This window comes from Chlorocebus sabaeus, chromosome 8 (assembly GCF_047675955.1).
Source record: "Chlorocebus sabaeus isolate Y175 chromosome 8, mChlSab1.0.hap1, whole genome shotgun sequence".
Taxonomy (NCBI): Eukaryota; Metazoa; Chordata; class Mammalia; order Primates; family Cercopithecidae; genus Chlorocebus; species Chlorocebus sabaeus.
The window spans coordinates 9,467,213-9,483,726 of record NC_132911.1 but is presented as its reverse complement, the minus strand read 5'-3'; the positions used below and the strand labels follow the sequence as shown (position 1 = coordinate 9,483,726).

At 49.8% G+C, this 16,514-nt stretch overlaps 1 protein-coding gene across 1 annotated transcript; it reads right to left on the bottom strand.

Moving 5' to 3' along the window:
* Positions 1-311: 311 nt before the first annotated feature.
* On the bottom strand, positions 312-7,197 carry SOX7 (SRY-box transcription factor 7). Its single transcript, XM_007961660.3, has 2 exons — positions 6,749-7,197; positions 312-3,248 (listed from the first exon to the last, which is right to left on the bottom strand). The coding sequence occupies exons 1-2, from the start codon at positions 6,984-6,986 to the stop codon at positions 2,320-2,322; spliced, it is 1,167 nt and encodes a 388-aa protein (XP_007959851.1). The 5' UTR covers positions 6,987-7,197; the 3' UTR covers positions 312-2,319.
* Between the last annotated feature and the right edge of the window lie 9,317 nt (positions 7,198-16,514).

Here is a 16,514-nt window from a genome sequence, read left to right as displayed (position 1 = left end):
AGTCACCTCATTCCACTTATGAGTGTAAAGTGATCACGAGGAGAAAATTGTTCTACATGTAGGTCATGAGTTGACATTTTCTTTCATCATCAATAAAAACAGCAGGTTCTAATGTGTAAAATTTGGATTTATCTCTTTAGCATAACTCATAAATGAAATAAACCATCCCTACCAGATAACAACTTTTTAAAATAAAAAAGTTGATGTAGAAAACATTTTCATCAATACCGCAAGTAGCACTCGATGTAATATTTATGTCTTACTTGGAAACCTTTTCTTTTTGCAAAACTATAGTTCAAAAGACAGAACAGTCATGGTACAAAAACGTTTATTTAAATTAAATATTTTCAACAAATTAATATTGACAACTGTTTCAAAGTATGTGTCATTCTTTCAAAAAAATGAAACAGTTTAGCTTAATGGCTGTGATGCTGTTTTATGAGATTATTCATACATGCTCTGGACTGCACACCAGTCAATCATATCATCAACAATTTACTATTTATTACCAAATGGCATATAAAGTAATAGCATAAAGAGTAATCATATCTTATAAGTGATTTTACAATAGGACATCTTGAGAGGACAAAAAGGATTTATCAACAATACAAAACATAAGATAAAAATAATAGGAGATTATATAAAACATATTTCATACAGGAAATAATATGCTAAAATAAAAAAAAAAAACAACTGTCTTTCAGCACACTGTTACACATGCTCCTTCAAAGGAGGTCTGGGAGAAAGATGAAAATGTTTTGGGGTCAGTTGTCCAGGGCTCAGAAACATTTTTGGAATCACAGTGAGTTTCTGATTTGTGGGAAGTTGCTCTAAAGCACTGGCTGAGGACTTTGCCTGAGGACCTGGCTGGTGAGGAAGACACACTCTCACTGCAGCTGGAGGAAGCACGCTTGGGCTAAGTCAGGGGCTGTTTGAGTTAGTGACTAGTTCAGCAGTGGAGGAAGAGTAGAAAGAAGAGAAGAAGAAATCCCAGAAAAGACAGTAAAGAAACTGGAGACGGCTGGGAAGGAAGCACCTTTCAAATCTACAGAGGGGAAAGTGTGTATCCAGATTTGAGGACAGTGACTTTGCTTGGTTGTAAAGTCCTTTTAGGAACCCGGGCTCTTTGGATCATCAGAAACAGGCAGTTGGCAAGAAGCTGTCATTGTTAATAAAAATATCTGATTTAGACTATAAGAGTTGCATGAAGTGGGCATGTGTCTCTCACACTCCTTTTATATATTCAGACTGTGTAGATTCTTTTTTTTTTTCTTTAAATGGAGTTTCACTCTTGTTGCTCAGGCTGGAGTGCAATGGTGCAATCTTGGCTCACTGCAACCTCTACCTCCCAGGTTCAAGACATTCTCCTGCCTCAGCCTCCCAAGTAGCTGGGATTACAGGCGTGCACCACCACTCCTAGCTAATTTTGTATTTTTCGTAGAGACAGGGTTTCATCATGTTGTCCAGGCTGGTCTTGAACTCCTGACCTCAGGTGATCCACACGCCTCGGCCTCCCAAAGTGCTGGGATTACAGGCGTGAGTCACCGTGCCCGGCCTAGACTGTGCATATTCTCTTGAAGTGTGTGTATAATAAAAAAGAGACAGAGAGAGAGAGAGAGAGAGAGAGAGAGAGAGAGAGAGAGAGAGAACTGCTTTAAAATGTATATTTAAAATAAAATAGTTTTAACTCAATCCCATTTTCTGTAATATAGGTAGCCATACTGGTTAATGTCTCAAATCAGGTTGACTGTTTTTTGTCAAATTGTGAGTCCCTTTGGAATTTTGTGGTCATTTTGGAAAGGAGTGCAGAAAGTGCAGAAAGCCTCGTGGTCCTTGGGCTGTGCACACAAAATTATCACCAGATCATAGGCTAGTGAGCTCATTAATGAGTCAGATTTCCCCATCTTCCTTTATTAACCTTGAGAGAACCCTAAATCAGAAAACTGTGGACCAGAAGGGACCTTGGCTATCAAGTCTGCCCCACCATTAGTTTCCACGATGGCTACAAAGAAAAGAGGTCGGTGAATATTCTACTGGGAGACAGCAACTCTCAGGGGCTGGAGGAAAACTCACTTGAAGGAATATACTTAAAATGCAGACTGCAGGGGCTGGAATGTGGGGAAGGGGATGGAGGCGGCACTCGGATAAGCAGAGTCCAGCTTAGGCCAAAGGCTCTGGGGCCACAGTTCAGACCTCCCTGCCCTGAGTGGTGGGAGGACAGCTAGTGTGGCTGCAGGGCTCCCCCACCCCCACCCCCCCGCCACTCAGGGCACAGGAAGGAGAGGGTGTGAGGGCTGGCTGGACACGGCGCCTCCAGCTCTATGACACACTGTAGCTGTTGTAGTACGTGGCCGTGGCATCAGCCAGGACAGAGATGAGGCTGGTCTCTGTGGGACCCGTTGGTGTCACCTGGGAGACGGGGACATGCCCACTGAGGGCCACGGTCCCTGTGGCAGAGTCTGGGTGGCCAGGAGTGTTCAAATACTGGTCGAATTCATTGCGATCCATGTCCCCCAGGAGTTCCACCTGACTCAGTTGATCCAGGGCATCGAAGCCAGGGTGCTCAGGAGGCGGGGAGAGCTGGCCCAGGTGGGCTTGGAGGTTGGAGTGGAGAGGGTGGTAGGTGGCCGGGGAGTAATAGGCAGGAGATGGGGGACAGCCGGGTACAGGGGACATCATGGAGACGCCGGGGGACTGGCCAAGGGCCAAGGAGCCCAGGGAATGGCTACAGTGGAGAGGGCTGGGGGCGTACTCTGGTGAGTACGGGGGCCCTGGCAGATGGGGGATGCGGCGGGGGTGGCCATGCTCCTCCTGGCAGGGGGAGGAGAAGAAGGTCTGCTCCGGCTCCAGCACGTCCAGGGGAGACATTTCAGGAGGTGTGGGCAGCCCGTACGGGTACGTGTCCACACTGCTCGGGGTGCCGCCGCCGCCACCACCAGCCGGCCCCTCGTGGTAGCAGCCCCGGAGGCTGGGCAGGGCAGTGCCGGGGGAGTACTCACCCCTGTCCTCCTTCTCCCCCAGCACCCCCCGGCTGCCGCTTCTCTTCTCCGGCAGGGCGTTCTGGTCGCGGGAGAGGGAGCTCAGGAGAAAGCCGGGGTCCACGCGCTTGCACAGCCGCTTGGCCTGCTTCTTTCTGCGCGGCCGGTACTTGTAGTTGGGGTAGTCCTGCATGTGCTGCAGGCGCAGCCGCTCCGCCTCGTCCACGTACGGCCTCTTCTGAGACAGCGTCAGTGCCTTCCACGACTTTCCTGCTCACACAAGGCAGAGGAGGCCATGCTCAGTGTTGTGCCCCCTCAGACATTGCACATGCACACGCGTACACACACATGGGCACATGTACACACACCTCCCTTCACCCTCTCAGTCACAGAGGACACGGGCACCTCTTGCACCCTCTTCCCAACCCAGATCCTGCAGACACAGTGAGGCGAAATCAACATTCTGCTTGCATCCATAAAGCCAGATCGTGCACTGTGCACACAGAGAGCATCGCCTCTCATGTAAGAGCCACCAGAGCATGCCCAGGCTACAATGCGGGGTCCCCAGTGAAAAAAGCCCACCTGACCATATTCAGCTACAGGAAGAAAATACCTAATGATCACGATATTGATTGGGGCTCTTTTTACCCTTCGAGGGTCCATTCTAAACATTTGTGCATTCTCATGAAAATCTCTGCCTTCATTGATTAGTGCAGGCTAAAGAGATACTGTCATAGTTACCTATGGCATAAATCTCACAGCCCTTTCTGGGAGGGAACTCAGGCTCAGTCAATAGTTTCACAGATGTCAGTAAATCAGAGATTTTTCACTTAGGTTAACAAATGCCTATTCCTTACCTCTGAAGGTCAAATAGGACCCTGCTGGATGACCGAGGCCAGAATGCTAACATCTGCTTGCAACACATGTATGCATGCCCAGACACATGCGTGCACACACATATACATGCAAACCATCAATTCCAGACAGCCATCTTTTGGGGACCCTTGACAGTGCCAGGGCACCTGCTTAGCCACAGATCCCCATGCAGAAGCCATTCCCTGCACTTTCCTGAGTCTCTATTTTCTTCACTATAAAATAAAGATATTGTGACACTCTCCAGCTCCAAACTCTCTCTTTAAAAATTATTCCATGCTTGCAACCCACTGCTGGCTGCGCTGGATCTTCTATTCACCATTGCTTGCTTGTCTGTTGTTTCTCAAGTCCCCAGAGCATCTTCCCTCATCTCTCAGTGTGCACTGCACACCCCTCCTGCAGTGTTTTCTAGGGGGTGGAGGGCTACTTGGGTTTCTTTGCTACCTCCTAAGGTGGGCTCAGGATTCTACAACTTTAACATGTTCTCCCATGACGCTAATGTGTCCTGAAGTTTGAGATGCATTAACCTAGAGGTTAAGGCCTAAGGAAAGGGCTATGTGTTCCATTCAGCACATTCTGCACAGGGGCAGGTGCAGAGCCGTGCACACAGCAGCCCTCAGTACCTCTGTCGACTGGTTCCTTGGGCCGGGGCTCAGAGCCAGGGTAGCGCAATGATTACGGGCATTGTACCACTTGGATGAGTTTATAGAAATTCTGTGGAGCTTTCAACTAACATCATTAGCTATCACTTAAAAGGGTGACTTGAAAGTGTTAGGAGCTACAGATTCAGGGCTGGTCATCAATTCCCAGCCTGTGGCTGAGGCTACAAAGCTGTTGCAAGCGACCCAAGATTCAGGTGCACCCCATACCCTGTCCGTGGTCTCAGTATAAAATATGGCCCTAGCTTCTAAATGTATCTGGATGTTATATGATCAATAAAACACGTGTTCATTTTAAAATGCTACCAAATGTCTCCTTCTCTTTATGCACTTTCTCATTCATAATATGTTAAAAATACCAGTGTGACTAGGTCACATTTTTAATGTTAAGGTTTGGAAGGTTTATAGTGGAAAAAGTTGAGACTTTCATATCCAGGCTTTTCCTCTCAGGTCAGAAAGGAAAGAGCCAAGAAGGAAATGTCACACAGGTGGAGGGGATCATCCTGCTGCCCCCTGCTAACAGGTGCACAAAGTCCATATTGTGAAAAGCACCAGTGTTGCGGTTTCCCTCACCCAGTGCCAGGAGCTACATGGCTCAGCAGGAAGGAATCTGTGTCTTTTCTGCAGAATGAACTGTAACCTCCTGAAGCTGAAGTGTAGGCCCCGATTGGGACCAATTCACAGGAAGCATCTGTCTCCTGTGTCCCTGTGCCTGCCCCTTTCCTGGGAGCAGGCTTCCCCAATTCCGAAGGGCCGCGCTTCTCACCCTTCCCTCCTCCCCAATCCCTGGCCCAGGCCTGCACAGAATTCCTTCTCTATCACCCTCACAGCAGTGGCTTGCTTCCCCCCACAGCGGGCATGGTCAACAGGCACAGTGCCCAGGGTCCGTGGAAAAAAATGTTTGGGGATCCACAACAAACATATTTTCATTTCTTTTAAAATCTAAAGAAAAATATAAACTAATCGGTTAAAGAAAATGTTTTATTATTGTACATATTAATATATTTGTCTTTATGCCAACACTGTGTAAAATAAAAATGTTACTGTTTTTTGATGAGGGAAAAGGCCCCAGAAGGCTGCAGACCACTAACGCGAGTTGGTGAAGCCAGCCACGAGGCTGGGCCCTTTGCAACCAGCACTCCATCAACTGCTTTACGCAGCAGCTAAACTGCAGGAGCGCTCGGCCGGCCTGAGGCTTTGACAAGCAGAAAGAGGGGCGTCAGTCCTATCTCCAAAGTTCCGCCCCAGGAAAGAGCCCTGAGCTCTGAACTCCGACGAAAAAAAGAAGGGCTCTGTTCTGGGCAGGGTGGGGTTTGGGAAGGGTAAAGACCGCCTCGGGTGCCCACGCGTCCCTTCTTATAGGACCTGTCTCCCGCTGCGTGCACCAAGTGCTTTGAAAGGTTTTCGCCGATTAAAACGAATAAAAACCGCGTGGAAAGGCAAAGAAGTTAGGGGTTAGGTAGGGTCGAAAAGTACTCAGCTCGACACCGGAGGAAAAAGAAACCCCCACAGGAACTCCGGTTGCTCGGGTGTGTCCTAACAGCCTCACTCTGGACCTCTTGGACCTGGTGGGTCTGTGTCCCCAGCCCCTGCGGGGACAGCCCAGGAAAAGGCCGGGTTCCAGGACAGCCCAAGCATCCGAATCAAGTTATCTACACCCCCGAGGCTGAGAATAGATGAACGAATCGAGTCTATTGGGGTAAGATTTTGTTTTGTTTTTCTCTTAATTATTTAGTTAAAGCAAGGATTCGTTCCACAGGGTCTCTCTTCAGGAATATTCGTTAATTATAATTTCATCTGTGACAGCCTTCTTCTGAGATGGCCCAATTGTAAGGTCCAGGGAATGCTGGGTCTTCCCGCTTCGGTATTCCTAGCAAACGCGGGTTCCACCCAGCCTCGACGTTTCCGTCCCTGCCCTGTCCATGCGCGCCGGTTCCTGCGGCCAGGCTTCCCAGCCTGGCAGCTGCCTCGTCTCCCCGCCCCCTGGGGCGCCGACCTCCGCTCCTGTCCCAGCAAAGGAGCCTCCCCTGCCTGCCGCGCCAAGTGCCCCCGCTCTGAATCCTGGGCACCGAGAGCACCCACGCTCGCGCAGACGGCCAGCCACGCGGGCACGAAGAGGGCCCTCGCCCCGCGTGCAGGGTCGTCCCCAGGCTCCGCGCTCGCACCCGCCCTGCCGGGCAGCCAGCCGCTCGCCGTCCGCCCCCCGCCCCCAGCCCGCCCGACAGCGCGCTCACTCACCCAGCATCTTGCTGAGCTCCGCGTTGTGCAGGTCAGGGTTCTGCACCGCCAGCCGCTTCCTCTCGTCCTTGGCCCAAACCATGAAGGCGTTCATGGGCCGCCGGATACGGCTCTCGGAGCCCTTGTCCCCCGGGGGCCGAGGGGCGGCGGGCGGCGACTGTCCATCCGACAGCTCGGCGTCCAGGGCCGGGCACTCGAGCCCCTCGGGCCAAGGATAGGCTCCCAGCAGCGAGGCCATGGCCGCACGCGGGTCGCCTCGCTTAGCTTGGCGGGGCCTGCGCGGACCTGGCCCTCGCACGGGTCGGGGCGTCCAACTTGGCCCGCAGCCGCGACCCGGCCCCTGATTTATCAGCTTCGGGCGGCCGCGTCCTCCAATGACTCTCCAAGGCGGCGCGGCCCCTCCCTCGGTGTCGGCACGGGTCCCCTCCCTGCGTCCCGGGCCGCCGCCGGGTCCCCGCTCCAACCTGCCGGGAGGAGGAGGGAAGAAGGGAGGGAGGCAGGGCCTCCTCCCCGCACCCGCCCCCGGCCCGCCCCTCCACCGCCAGGGGCCCGCCCGGGGATCTGCGCCGGGCTGGCCCGGGCCGCCTCCCGCCCCCTGCCGTGGACCCGCAGGTGCCGCAGAGCCGCAAGGCAGGCGCTGGAGGCCCGCTCCAGCCCCGGCCTGCCCGGGTCAGACTCCACCACCCCTCCTGCGCGTGGAGCCTCGGAAAACCCAATCCAACCAGGTTTCGCCGAGCCCGCCTGGGCGTGAGAGACACTGACCATGAACCCCTCAGATCAGCCGTTCTTAATACTCCGACTGCCATTCCTTTCTAAAATGACCGGGTTTCGGCCACCGCAGCCCCAGTCAACTTGGGTCGCCACAGAGGCCGGCCGGAGCCGGGGCTGGGGACTGCACCCCGCCTCGGGTTCTGTGCAGTGTTCACCCAAGGCCCCGCGACGCCCTGGCCGCCCCTGGCTCTCAGGAGGGCGAGGCCGGCGTTCTGGTTCTCAGCCACCTGGTTGATTTCTCCTCTCACTCCACCCGCACCCAGTCTCCGGGGCCAGGCCTCCAGCTCCCTCACTTCTGGCTCTTCTCACCCTGAATTTTCGACTTATATTTTCTCTTTCCTCCTCGGATTGGCAGTCCGGCTTCTCCGAAAGGAGTCGCTCCTGCCCTCTCGCGTCCCCCCTGGCTGAGCTGCGACCTGCTAACTCCCCCAGTTTCCCTCATCTGCACACCCTGGTGTACAACGACCGTGCGTGCCGGGCCCGCGTGCAGCCTGGGGACTGCGGGCTGGGAGCTCACGGCCGTCGCTTGCCCGCGCTCACCGCAGCACCCATGTCACCCGGCCCCCTGTGTGGAGCGCTGTTCCCGCACTCTCATATAAGCGCAGGCACACAGTAGGCGCTCAAGGCCTGAAGAATGAGTGAGCAAATATGGCTCAGACACGTACTGAATGAAAGTCGGCAGGTTTGACTAGCTCCTGGAATTCAATATTTACTGAGCGCCCTCCATGTGCCGGGCTCCACAGAGGTGATCCTGGAAGGAGGCAGCGTTGTGGGGGTGGGGGTGGGGGTGCCGTGGGATCCGGTGTCAGAACCTGTCTTAGTGTTTAGGTGACTGAACGTGCGACTCTGGACAAGTCACATCTCTCTGGATCGCCTTTCCTAATCCTAACACGGGGCGATGATAAGACTGACCTTTCAGGGCTGTTGTGAAGATTCGGTGAGACAAATGTAGAGAAAGCTCCAACCCTTCCTGTGATGCTTGACGTTAATACAACTCTAGGCATGAAGCCTGTGAGCCTGAGTCGGAATTTCAATGTCCCCGCGCGCAGCAACCGATGCCTTGCATGCAACATGCAGCGGGCCCCACGGCTAAGACCCGGCAAGTGTAAGGTGAACTGCAGCGCCTCTCTTTTCACGTCCTAATTTTTACCTCTAGAGCCCGGGACAATTTTCATCCGAGAACTAGCTTTTCGAACAAAAGAGATGGCTGGGCTTGCCAGGATTCAGTAGCAGCACCCTGGGCCGGTGCGCCCCAACCGCTGCACTGGCGGGCCGGGAATCTAAGGGTGTGGGGCTAGGCGCGCGCTGCGCAGCACGGGCAGAGTACAGGGTGCCCACCGCTGGGGCAGCATCCAGGAACCAGAGGCGGAGCGGTGGGGGACCCAGTGGGGGCCGTTTGCAGAGAGTTTGTCCTCCATCTAGGCGGACTTCCCAACCCTGTAAAGCCCAGGCCATCTCCAGTGGCCGACCCCTTTCCCGCATGTGCCTCCAGCAAAACCCCTAGGCCAGAGTGCGCCTCGTGGAATCCAGGGCCAGGAGAAGGGAGCTCTTTGAGAAAGGGGAGAAAGAGGGTCCCATTTTGGGGCTTGAGCTGCGGCGGAGGATCCAGGGAAGAGCTCGTCCCCGACCCTTTCTGACCCTACTGAGCTCCAGGGCGGGGGCGGTGCTCAGCAGGGTCGGAGGCCACGAGGGGACAGCGCCCCCTTCCCGACGACTGGCGTCCCCACTCCCCGCCCCAGCCCGTAGCGCCCTCCCTGCATGGCCCCAGAGCAGAGCGCTCAAGCCATGGGGCCGCGCCCGGGCACCAGGTTAGGAAGATGCTTCCTTCCCAGGGAACACGGAACGGTCAAGTTAGATCCCAGTCACGGACGGCAACAACAGAGAAAACAACGGGGACGGGGCCAGAGAATACGTGTTGTGATTGTTGTCTGCACTTATTTAGTTTCTTGCTTTTCCTCTGCAGAGAGCTTGCAAGCCTGGGCTGTCCAGGAGGTGATCATCAACCTTCCCAGCGCTGATGCGGGCGCCGCCCGGAGCTCGGGAATTGCCAGCACCGCAGTAGCCGGGCTCGCTCACTCCATTCCTTCATTCCCTTGCGTCCACGCATTTATGCACCTTGGCAACCGTATGCTAGCGCGCCCTGGTGCAGGCGACGCCAAGGGACGCGGGGTCGCCATAACCTCGCCGCTTCTCTGGTCTCTGCGAGCTTCAGTCCTTCCAGAGCTCCGCGCCGACCCTACGCGACCCCAAAGCCTGGAGCTCGGAGGGCTGAGCTAGAGGCGGAGGGAGCCAGCCCTGGCATGCCGATACTTGTGTCGCCAGCGCTGGGTTCGGGGCTGCGGCCAGCTGTGGGTCCAGCGGCTCTTAGGTCGAGGCTAGGCGCGGCGAATCGTCACGGCGCGGACCCTGAAAGACCTGGCAGAGAAAGGTCAAGGCCCAGGGCTACCGGGTTGGATCTTGCGGGGCTCTGACCTTCGGCGAGACCGGTCAGAGGCAGCCAAGCAGAGGCGGAGAGGCAGGGCCGGGTGTGATGACGCAGGGCACACTGGACAACGCGCGTGCTCCACGCAGCAGGCCTGGCCGCACCACCGGAGCTCACGCCTCCCGCGCGAGTTACCTGAACTGCACTCTCTTTAAAGATGTTTTCTTTCTTCCTTCTTTCTTTTCTTTTCCTTCCCTCCCTTCTCCCTCCCTCGCTCCTTTCTCCCCGACCCCCTTCTCTGTCCGTTTAGCTCGGTAGTTCTGTGAACATTGGTTTCCAAGGACACAGGACCTGAAGCCAGAAATCCCCAATTCCGATTTTCTGCAATTCAATTGCGTTGTGATAACTCACTTAACTAATCTCGGCCTCAGTTTCTTCACCAGTAAAATGGGGATAATACAAGGTGGCCGACACAGTGTTTGTAAAAGCTCCTCGTAGAGTTTTCTGAGTTGTGAAATATGAAATCGTGAGTGGGTGAAAACCTAAAAAAAAAAAGTCGGGCCTCCACAACTTTCCTCTCCAGGAGCTTTTCTCATTCTATTCCGAACAGAGGAATTTCAGCTGCTCTGGGGTGCAAGGGGAGAGAAATGGGCAGAAAGAGGGGGGGGAGGAGGGGCAGGAGGAGGGAGAGGGGAATCCAGCTGCAGTACCCCTGGTACCTGCTCCGAACCCGCTGCGAACCCGGAGCTCTAAGCCGGACCAGGCGCGTCCTGGGCCAAGGGCCTGCCTCGGGCGGGGCCACCGCGGATACTCCGGAGGCTCGCGGCAGCGCCCGCAGGCGTTGGGTGCAAGTGTTCTGTGTTTGCTTTTAGTTCCTCACACCAGGCTAGAGGTTGAAGTCATTATCATCACCATCTTCGCTCACGCTGATTTGTCTGTACTTGATTGGCAGTCTTTGCAAAGCAGGTTCCCATTCACTGGCTCATCCCCGCCTCCACACAACCCTGGAAGCAGAAGGCTCAGAGTTTTAGGATTGAGCCATTTCCCAGACAAGGCGGGTGAGGCTGCGGCTACAAATGCCAGAGCACAGACCCCAGCGCGCGGCTCCTGACCTCACGCCTGGACTACTAGGTTCCTGTGCGCCCAAGTAGTGCCCCAGCTTGAGGGAACGGCTTCTAACCAGCTGCTGCGACGCCTCCTGGCTTTGCGCTCCCTCTAGCCTGGTCTCTGGAAGTTCCACTGCACCTTCCCTCATCCAAAGGGTGCCTTCAGTTTAAGGCGTGTCCTGAACAAGGTAACGTGAAAAGTAAGGGGCCAAACCCTGCTGGCCATGGCCGAGGTGCGGGCTGGAGAGAGGGGAGACCCGGCCAGGCCTGCCAGCCCTGCCTCCCGCCCGTGCGGGGTCCAGGAGTCTGCAACTCGGGTTTTCTACATGACGCTGTAGTGGAGTTCCTTTTTCAACCCACGGAAATCTCTCCATAGTCATCTAAGAGAAGCCCATCAAGTTCCTAATTTAGAATAACTGTCTGTGATTAAAACAGCAGATATTGGCCAGGCACAGTGGCTCACGCCCGTAATCCCAGCACTTTGGAAGGCAGAGGAGGGCGGATCACCCGAGGTCAGGAGTCCGGGACCAGCCTGGCCAACACCATGAAACCCCATCTCTAGTAAAAATACAAAAATTAGCCAGGCATGGAGGCATACGCATGTAATCCCAGCTACTTGGGAGGCTGGGGTAGAACTGCTTGAACCCGGGAGGCGGAGGTTTCAGTGAGCTGAGATGGCGTCAATGCACTCCAGCCTGGGCAACAAGAGCAAAACTAACTCTCTCTCTCTCTCTCTCTCTCTCTGGGCAACAAGAGCAAAACTAACTCTCTCTCTCTCTCTCTCTCTCTCTCTCTCTCTCTCTCTCACACACACACACACACACACACACACACACACACCGAGCAGGGATTTCAGATGTACACCTGCAGCTTCACTGCACTGACTGAAGCAGGCAGAACAAAAGGACATTAGGTCAGTTTCACAGAATCTGAGGTCCAGTAGCTTTTCCACATGAACCTAGGGAAAAAGGAATGTTGTTTTCAGACTAGATTGCTCCTGAATGTGGGTAGTACAGACCCCTTATAACATCAAAAGCTTTTTGTAGTTGCTTAAAATACTAAGATACAGTTTCCCTGGGTCAGGCATTCCTGGTTACTGCAGAGGCCCCCCTGTACACACATACTTGTGAGCACCCCTAACCCACCACTTGTCTCTGATGAATCATGTCTCCAGTGGATAATACCTAAAACCTCCATGGTGGGAAGAACACTGACTTGGAGCCAGAAGCCACAAGGCCAGTCCAACCTGCCACTACTGTCTGTGCACATTTTAGCAAGTCACTTCACGGGTTAACTCACAGGCTCTGGAGCCTCAGTGAGGCCCCGAGAGATGAAGGACTTGCCACGTTTTGTCCACTTGGATAGCACTGAGATAAGCTGATGTTCAGTCTGTGATTTGTGTTTGCTTCCCCCTAGCACTGAGGGACATGAGTCCCAAGCCAATAACACCCTTTTTCTACACTAACTTTCTTCCACTCTACTCTGAACAATTATCAGATTTCCTTTAAGGGGTCAAGTGTGTCAGATTACTGCACAGAAATGATCTTTATTTGATTGGTCAGAAGCTAGACTTTCAGACAAATTTCAGTAGAAAAATTAACAAACTACAAGATAAATTAGCAGTTGGTTTGAGGGGATATTTATTTATTTTTATCCTATGGTCTCTTCTTTCCAAATGTCTAAGATGAAGAAGTGAAATTGATTAGAAACAACCCATAATAATACAACATGGAAAATAAGCTTTTTCTTAGGACATTTGTACACACATCTGACTTCTGGGTAAATAGGATATCAGGCTAATGATGAGACAGCCTAGATAGAGATCTCATCACAGAGAATTCTGTCATCAGTCAACAATTCCAGTGTGAGAAGTTGAGGATACTTTGTATTTGTTTAGATTATGAGATTGCTTTATTGTGTAGATTTCAAACTACTATGTTCTGTTTGTAAGATAAAATGTGTATTGAAGTACAGCATCTCTACAGAGAAGTGCATGGAGTTTTCACCAAGTGAACACACCGCATAAGCAGCACTCAGATCAAGTAACAGGTGTTGCGAGCCCTGATATTTTTAAGGCTCCCTACCACTAAGTTGTGAGCTCCCTTAGAGCAGGGACTGAGTGCCATTCTGGTTTAAGATATAGTACATTAATAGAAAATTTGAGCATGGGTTGTGTCTGCTTCACTGTGTCTGAGTCTGGAAAGACGTGAACAACTAGAAGTCACCTGAATGGCCAGAAGCTAGAATTATCTGGAGGCTTCTTCACCCACAAGTCTTGCACCAGAGGAGGGGTGACTCAAAGATTGGGCTAAGTTGTGACTGTTGACTGGCATGTCTACACATGGCTTCTCCATATGTTTTTGGCTTCCTTTTTAGCACGGTGGCCTCAGAGTAAATCTTACATGTCAACTTGGCACTCCAAGAATGAATGTTCCCATAAACAAGCCAAAGGCTATATGGCCTTCTAAGACTTAGGCTCAGAAGTCACATTACATCACCTCTAACCGATATTTGTTGGTCGAAGCAGTCACAAGTATGTCTAGATTTAACCAGAGAAAATATAGACCTCCACCTCTCAAAGTGGGGCATGTCACAGAATTGTGGCTGTGTTTTAAAACCATGAGGTATGTGTATGTGTAGAGATGGTGGAAATGAGAATACCAGAGGTTTATCACAGACAAAGTAGCTAACTTTGTAACTCATAACATTCTTTCCCACCCCAAGGCCAATGTCAGGGCAAAGGAGTGCACCTTCTTTTTCCACACACTTAAACGAAGCCTTACACAATGCCATTCCTTCAAAAGGTTTTTCAAAGTTCCTCAAAAGAAACTAATAGAAATTGGACTATAGTAATTTCATTTTTGAGACAGAGAATGCTGAAGCACAAGATGTGCTTAGAAATATAAAGCAATTTAAAGGATAGGGCTGGAGCTGGGCATTGAAGTTGTATTTGAAAAAAAGTTTAATGAGTTATGGTTCTATATTTGGAACTCGAATTTTTAGGGTTTGATCAGACGGAGTTGTCAAGGATATTTTGAAAAGAATTTCAGTGCAGGTAGAGAAAATGAGTTCTAAGCCCTTCTTCAACTAGCTTCTCAATAGCCACCATCCCCTACGTTTCTGACACTGGATCTAGTTCATATATTGTGTGGAGCAGTACTAACCACAGTCATGCTTACCTGTGTAAATAGAATTTTTAAGGTGCTCTTACACATACCATCTCACTTCATTTTCAAACACCTTATAAGGTAATCTGGGAAGGTGTTCGATTATCGCTCTAATTTTGTAGAGGAGAAACTGAGGCTCATAGAAATAAAATAACAGGTGGCAAGTGACAGACCTGGCAAAATGACTCCCCATTCAAGGCTCTCTCCAAAATATCATTCATTGCTTAATTCTCCATGGGATTTAGGGCTTGACTGAAATGAAGTTGGATCCAAACAAACAATATCACATATAAGAAAGTAAGTTTTAAATTATAAAAACTTCCACTTCTGCTTATGCTGGAGTAACAGGGATCAGATTAACCCCCCACCTTAAACAAATACAAAACTAAACAATATCTGAGTTTTCAGCTATTGCACAACAGACAGTGCACATAGTAATTCTGGAAAAGAGAAACAAATGAGGTGAACCCAATACGTGCCCCTGATCATTGTCTGGAGAAGGTCTCTAGGCCATGATGCAGGGAAGGGGAAAACAGAAACCAGGGTGATGCTGAGTTGAAGAGTCAGAGTTCAGAGCTGAGAGAGGATGAAGCAGAGAAGAGTTTGCACAGACAGGGGTTCAGAGATCTGAAGAGAGGTCTGCTGGAATTTCTGCCTGACAATGATCTGCACGTGTGTGTGAAAAAAAATCCTAAGGCCATGGAAAGAACCACTGGAAAAAAATTAGGTGGAATCATCTCCTGAGCTCATACCAGGACAGAAAGTTTCTGTTCCCACAAGTAGGGTAGAAAGAACTCCTACTACACGGGACATCAGGTAGGATCCTCAGAAGACTACTGTCTGATGGAAAAAGAAACAGGAAAATAGAATCCACAACCAGAATGAAAATCAGTCAATAGAAATGGCACCAGAAATGACAAAGATGATGGAATTGGCAGATATGGATGTTAAAAAAGTTATTTTAAATATACTCCTTGTGTTCAAGAAGGTAGAGGAAAACAAGATCACAGTTCTTGAAAACAAGATGTAAAAGATCTAAAAAAAAAAAAAAAAAAAAGAGCCAAATCAAAATTTGAAAGGTAGAATATTTGAGTTACAAAATACCCTATAGAGGATTATCAGTAGATTAGACATTGCAAAAGAAAATATTAGTAAACAAGAAACATGCCAATATAAATGATTCCAAATGAAAAACAGAAAAAAGACTGAAAATTAACACAGAAGTAACAACTTGTGAGACCATATTAAGTGGCCTAACATAAAAGTAATTAGGCTCAGAAGAAAAGGGAGAGATTAGAAAAACATATCTGGGAAAATAATGTTTTTTAAATTTAATGGAAACTATAAATTCACAGATTCAAAAAGCCCAACAATCCCCCTCCCCAAAAAAAAAACTAAAGTAAACCATACTAAGGCACATCATAATGAAATTGCTGAAAATCTTGAAAGCAACTAGAGGGAAAAGGACACATTACACACAGAAGGAAAAAAACAAAAACTAAAGCAGACTTTGTGCTTGAAACTATGCAATCCAGAAGACGATGGAATAACATTTTTTAAAGTACTGAAACAAAAAAATTTTAAAACCACTCAACCTAGAATTCTATATCTAGAAAAATTATTTTCTAAAATAAAAGCCAAATAGGACTTTTCAAACACACAAAAGCTGAGTGAATTCAACAGGAGACCAACATCATGAAAAATGTTGAAGGAAGTCCTTGAGGCAAAGGATAGTGACATAGATGGAAATTTGGATGCACACAAGGGAATTGGTGAACATAAAATACTTTTCTTCTATTTTTAAAATCTGTTAAAAATATAATTGTTAAAGTAAAAGTAATATATTATTGAATTTATAGCATATGTAGAAGTAAAATTTTATGACAATAATAGCAAACAGATCAGGAGGAGGGAAATGAAAATATATTTTTTGTTAGGTTCTTGTAAATATATGTGAAGTGGTATAACATTATCTGATGATAGACTGACCATTTAAGATGTAACGTTAAGATGTAAGACCATTTACTGTAAACGTTAGAGCAACCACTTTTTAAAAAGAGCTAATATGCCATCAAGGTATATACAATGGAATAATAAACTTCTCAATTAATCAAATCTATCCAAGACAGAAAAAGATGAAAAGGAAGCAAAGAATAGATGAGACAAATAAAAAACAAATAGTAAGATGTTGGATTAAAACACAACCATAATTATGATCACACTAAATGTTTATGGCCTAAATATTACATTTAAAAGCAGGGATTGTCAGATTAGATTTTAAGAAAAAGCAACATAGAACT

What these genes read in the sequence shown, in the direction of transcription:
- SOX7 (XM_007961660.3), bottom strand. Translation starts at nt 6,986, where the DNA reads ATGGCCTCGCTGCTGGGAGCCTATCCTTGGCCCGAGGGGCTCGAGTGC. An exon ending in GGAGCTCAGCAAGATGCTGG is followed by an intron (nt 3,249 to 6,748) that starts GTGAGTGAGCGC and finishes TTGTGTGAGCAG; the next exon opens with GAAAGTCGTGGAAGGCACTG.